The 6,000-nt window shown below is 43.1% G+C and overlaps 1 protein-coding gene across 13 annotated transcripts in view; it reads left to right on the forward strand.

Annotated features, from left to right (window-relative positions):
- LOC144495127 (long-chain-fatty-acid--CoA ligase 1-like) overlaps positions 1–4,667 on the forward strand; it is a 190,326-nt gene extending 185,659 nt beyond the window's left edge. For all 13 annotated transcript variants that reach the window (XM_078215069.1, XM_078215065.1, XM_078215066.1 and 10 more), the window contains one exon: positions 3,971–4,667. In XM_078215069.1, the coding sequence (XP_078071195.1) occupies positions 3,971–4,111 (141 nt within the window). In that variant the 3' untranslated portion in view covers positions 4,112–4,667. The remainder of the gene's footprint in view (positions 1–3,970) is intronic.
- The last annotated feature ends 1,333 nt before the right edge of the window (positions 4,668–6,000 follow it).

The raw sequence follows: 6,000 nt of genomic DNA on the forward strand, positions 1-6,000 counted from the left end.
GCTTGCTCCAAAAATCAATTCAAATTCAAATTGAATCCAATTCATGGTCCCCACAAGAGAAACGCACAAGATCCAAGCTGACAAGGAAAGGCATTGAATCTGATCTTGGACTGGATCTGACGCTAATTCCACACCTACAGCATGCTTCTGATAATGATGTGTGCTGTAATACTAAGGAAGAAGTTTAACAACACCAGGTTAAAGTCCAACAGGTTTATTTGGTAACAAAAGCCACACAAGCTTTCGGAGCTGCAAGCCCCTTCTCCAGGTGAGTGAGAATTCCCACTCACCTGAAGAAGGGGCTTGCAGCTCCGAAAGCTTGTGTGGCTTTTGCTACCAAATAAACCTGTTGGACTTTAACCTGGTGTTGTTAAACTTCTTACTGTGTTTACCCCAGTCCAACGCCGGCATCTCCACATCGTAATACTAAGGAGCAGAGCATCCCAGACAGGTCCATCAGCAACAACAATTTGGGTTGGAATGGGAGACTACAGAATTGTGAAGCATTGAAAGCAGCCATTCAGCACATTGTGTCTGTGTGGCTCTCCGAAAGCTGAATGAGGGTAATTGTAATCCAAGCTAATCCGGAAGTCAGGGAAGACTTGGCTATGAGAGGTATCGCTACAGCACAATATCAGGCACTGTTGGGAGGGAGAAGGGTAGGGTGGTGGGTATGGTGCGGCACTTCAGTAAGTCAGGTGTAAAGCTGTAAAACTGCCAAATGAAGAGATTGTAATTGCTAGCTGTGTGTGTGAATTATAATTTTTTGGATTTCCTTTAGCTGCACTTTCCTGGTTTGGGGGCAGTTCTACTAAGTTCTCGATCATTGTTATTTTGCAATTGCAGGGGGAAACAATGGCATAGTGGTATTGTCACTGGACTAATATTCCAGAGACCCAGGATAATGCTCCGACGACCCAAGTTCAAATCCCATCATGGCAGATACTGAAATTTGAATCGAATAAAAATCTGGAATTAAAGGTCTAATGATGGCCATGAAACCATTGTCGATTGTCGGAAAAACCCATCTGATTGACTAATGTCCTTTAGAGAAGGAAATTTTTCGTCCTTACCCAGTGTGGCCTACATGTGACTCCAGCAATGTGGTTGACTCTTTTTTTAAAACAAATGCACCACAAGGGCAATTAGGGATGGGCAATAAATGCTGGCCCAGCCAGCAAAACATCCTTTAAAAAAAAAAAATGTTTTTAAGTTATAGGCTCAAAACATGGTCAGCAATTGCAATTGTTTTTGTTTATTTAATTGGCTATGCATATAAATTACATTTTCTTATGGTCAAGGGAGGGAAGGGACTAAAGAAGGAAATTAGGAGAGCCAGAAGGGGTCACGAGAAGGCCTTGGCAGGTAGGATTAAGGAAAACCCTAAGGCGTTGTATAAATATGTGAAGAGTAAAAGGATGAGACGTGAAGGAATAGGGCCTATAAAAGGTGAAGGCGGGAAAATCTGTACGGAACCAGTAGAAATGGCAGAGGTGCTTAATGAGTATTTTGCCTTGGTTTTCATAGAGGAGAAGGACCTGGGTGGATGTACTGCGGGCTTGCGGTGGACCGAAAAGATTGAGTGTGTGGACTTTAACAAAGAGGTTGTGCTGGAATCTTTGAATGGCATCAAGATAGATAAGTCGCCGGGTCCGGATGGGATGTACCCCAGGTTACTGTGGGAGGCGAGGGAAGAGATTGCAGAGCCTTTGGCGATGATCTTTGCGTTGTCGATGGAGAAGGGAGAGGTGCTGGAGGATTGCGGATGTGGTTCCTATTTTCAAGAAGGGGAATAGGGATAGCCCAGGAAATTACCGATCAGTGAGTCTAACCTCAGTGGTTGGTAAGCTGATGGAGAAGATCCTGAGGTACAAGATTTATGAACATTTAGAGAGGTTTAGTATGCTCAAGAATACTTAGCATGGCTTTGTCAAAGGCAGATCGTGCCTTACGAGCCTGGTGGAGTTCTTCGAAAATGTGACTAAACACATTGACTAAGGGAAAGCGGTAGATGTGGTTTATATGGATTTTAGCAAGGCTTTCGATAAGGTCCCCCATGCAAGGCTTCTAGAAAAAGTGAGAGAGCATGGGATCCAAGGGGCTGCTGCCCTGTGGATCCAGAACTGGCTTGCCCAAAGGAGGCAGAGAGTGGGTACAGATGGGTCTTTTTCTAAATGGAGGTCGGTCACCAGTGGTGTGCCCCAGGGATCTGTTCTGGGACTCTTGCTGTTTGTCATTTTCATAAATGACCTGGATGAGATGTGGTGGGATGGGTTGGTAAGTTTGCCGACGACACAAAGGTTGGTGGGGTTGTGGATAGTCTGGAGGGATGTCAGAAGTTACAGAGGGACATAGATAGGATGCAAGACTGGGCGGACAAGTGGCAGATGGACTTCAACCCAGATAAATGCGTAGTGGTCCATTTTGGCAGGTCAAATGGGATGAAGGAGTACAATATAAAGGGAAAGACTCTTAGTACTGTAGAGGATCAGAAGGACCTTGGGGTCCGGGTCCATAGGACTCTAAAATCGGCCCCGCAGGTGGAGGAGGTGGTTAAGAAGACGTATGGCGTGCTGGCCTTTATCAATCGAGCGATTGAGTTTAGGAGTCCGGGGATAATGATGCAGCTATATAAGACCCTCCTCAGACCCCACTTGGAGTACTGTGCTCCGTTCTGGTCGCCTCATTACAGGAAGGATGTGGAAAAGATTGAAAGGGTGCAGAGGAGATTTACAAGGATGTTGCCTGGATTGAGTGGCATGCCTTATGAGGATAGGCTGAGGGAGCTCGGTCTTTTCTCCTTGGAGAGACGTAGGATGAGAGGAGACCTAATAGAGGTATATAAGATGTTGAGCGGCATAGATCAGGTGGACTCTGAGGCTTCTTCCCAGGGTGGAAATGGCTGCTACGAGAGGATACAGGTTTAAGGTGCTGGGGGGTAGATACAGGGGAAATGTAAGGGGGAAGTTTTTCACAGAGGGTAGTGGGCGAGTGGAATCGGCTGCCGTCAATGGTGGTGGAGGCAAACTCAATAGGGTCTTTTAAGAGACTCCTGGATGAGTACATGGGACTTAATAGGATGGAGGGTTATAGGTAGGCCTAAAAGGTAGGGATATGTTCGGCACAACTTGTGGGGCCGAAGGGCCTGTTTTGTGCTGTAGTTTTTCTATGTTTCTATGTTTCACTTTCCACCTTGGCACCTTATCCTTCATGCCCATGTATATCCCTCTGGCTAACCATGTGACTCCTGTGTTTACTGCGAGGCCAGTAGTCTCCATGCATGCATGGATCTCTTCTTCACAACATGCAGAGCACTTATCTGTGCCCCCATGTGTCACTGCGTTTCAGTTGATGCCTTGTAGCTATAAATTGTGGTTTTCACTGTCTGTGTTTCCTTCCATTTCTTACAAAAGCTCCACACACTGCAGTTATTTTCGCCCACTGTGCAATTTATAACTGGTTAGGAGCTTTCAGATTGGCCACATAATTGTGAATTCCTTTTAGCTCACCTTAACACTGCATACACCAGTCCCAATTGCTGTGATTCAGTCGTTTATTTAAAAATTTAGTATCTTTCGTGTTCGCCGATATCCCAAATCAGTTCAACCCGTTGAAGTACTTTCGGAGTATAATCTGTAGGTGGATGTGCAACAATCTCATAGTAGTCATGGGCACTTCCTTGAATTCCTGTTGTCCGTGCTCAAGGGAGTTCCAGGATTTTGACCCAGTGGTGATAGAAGAACGCCAATATTTGTCCAGTTCGGAATGTGACTTGGTAGTGGTTATCCCATGTGCCTGCAGCCCTTTGTCCTGCACTAATAATCCATGGACTTGATTTCCAATCCCACCATGACAATTGAGGAATTAATCCCATCTGGGTCGCTAATGACCTTTTGGGATAACCTGCTGTTTAATCAAGCCAAAAGATGACCAGACTTGTTTAATAACTGACTCTTTTTGTTTTGAATAGGTGAAGGATATCTATCTCCATCCCGAGATGCTAACTGTTCAAAATGGCCTTCTGACTCCAACATTCAAGGCAAAGAGGGCAGAACTGAGAAAATTCTTCAGCTTGCAGATCGCTGAACTTTACAAAAACGTCACTGTATAAAAAACAAACATTTATTTGAAGCAAGTTCAATTAATGGCCTTGATCAGTTTTGATAAACTGTTAACAGATGCTTTGCAATGAACTCCAACAAGAGTATATAAAATATATATTCGTATTTTGTACAACAAGCCTTACGAGCCAAAAATATCAGTGCAGATCACAGTTTAAATATATGGATTTCCAGAATGCCTTATATTTGAAACATTCATCTCTATCATGGGGGAATGATATAGCAAACTTGAAATGAAATGGAAGCACAAATTGAGTTGCACTTGAGTTTAAGGATGTACAGTTGTCTCAAATGCACTATTGAGTAACATTCTTTTTGTATCTATGTACACAGCAACTGTTGCACAAATGTTTTAAAGATGAAATGAAGATTAACACTGAAAGCTTTAACAAGATTACATATTTAATTTATAATGTCTCCCTGAGGTTTAATATTTGATGTACAAGGAAAAGAAGGCTTGGCATTGTAAATGATTTTGTACACAGAACCAAAAGAGAATTTGCAAAATTTGTCAGTAAAATTAAAATAAAAGTATGTTTTTGTGTATCGTGGTTCATCACTGCAGTAAATTCTATCCATTGATCACAAAACACAGCCTCGCTGCGCTGAAATGAGATGGATATGCTCCCCTTGTGAAGTATGCACTAAGTGACCCTTTTCCACTGCATGCTGAATGGTACTTTATCACCTGGACAACAAAAACCAGTTTCAATGGTATATTGTAGTTGGCACCTTCTGCTCTCTCAACCATCTTGCAGTCTTTAAGTGGAATAATTGCAGAAGAAAAGTCCGTAACTCTCAAACTCCAGAAGTAGTTTTTTCATCTGGTTGGGAACATGCCATAAATTTGTGCAGTGCTGGTACACTCTGAAATTTGAGGATCAAATAATACTAACTGAAGTTGGCATGATTATTTTTCAAACCCTAAAAGCCCTTCATTCATGTTTCTGGCGGGGGGGGGGGGAGAGAATCAATGAAATCTAATTCCCCCTGTGTGCTCTGAAGATTCTGTTCCATTAAACTGGAATACACTCCCTGAGCGAATGCCAATTATTTTTCCTGTGTTTTTGTGCCTCCAAAACTGGGTGTGAATTATGCACAGTGCTCTGAAGTCAAGTAAGCGATGCTGGCTTATTTTGCCTATCCACCTTGGTGTACAGGGGCCCATTCATTTTCGTAAAGGAAAGGAAGGTTTTATGTTTTCTACAAAATGATTTTATATCAGGGAACAAATGATATTTATAGGATTGCTACTTGGTGAACATGTTTTGTTCGTGGACCATGGTGACTTAGAATTGACTTGTTCAATTGCCCATTATTATATAGTAACACTATTGATAAAGGTTTTGCATTTAGTCCACACCTTGTCTACAAAGCTTTTTTGGGTCACTAACCACGCTTTTTCTGCTGTGTAGCAAGTCTGTTTACGCTGGGATGTAGAACAATGTTGACTCAGTGCCTCATTGTGGTGATATAAACAGGGCCTAGTTTTAAGGCTGATAAAATTGGATATCCTAAATTAAAGAATTGGGCATATTAAAATCAAACACAGTCAAACCTCAGGCAGGCCAATTGTACAAATGCACAAACGTGTCTGCGCCTGACCCATCAACCACCCATCAAAGGTCATTAGCAGGATACTTAGCAGGAGATCATTGCACCTCATTGAAATGCAGCGGCCTATTGTTAGAAGCCCCGATCAGGTCAGACTTTCTGTCACCAAAAGTTCCTGTAGATACCTCATCTGATAAGTTATACGTAAGCAACAGCATAGAGATGGGACACCTGGGGGCGAACCCTGGTGTCCTGTCAGGCAGACATCAAGAAACCCACTGGGTATTGGAACCCCCTCCTGGAACCTCATTGGCCGGAAGCCAGG

The sequence above is a fragment of the Mustelus asterias genome, chromosome 6 (assembly GCF_964213995.1).
Source record: "Mustelus asterias chromosome 6, sMusAst1.hap1.1, whole genome shotgun sequence".
Classification (NCBI taxonomy): domain Eukaryota; kingdom Metazoa; phylum Chordata; class Chondrichthyes; order Carcharhiniformes; family Triakidae; genus Mustelus; species Mustelus asterias.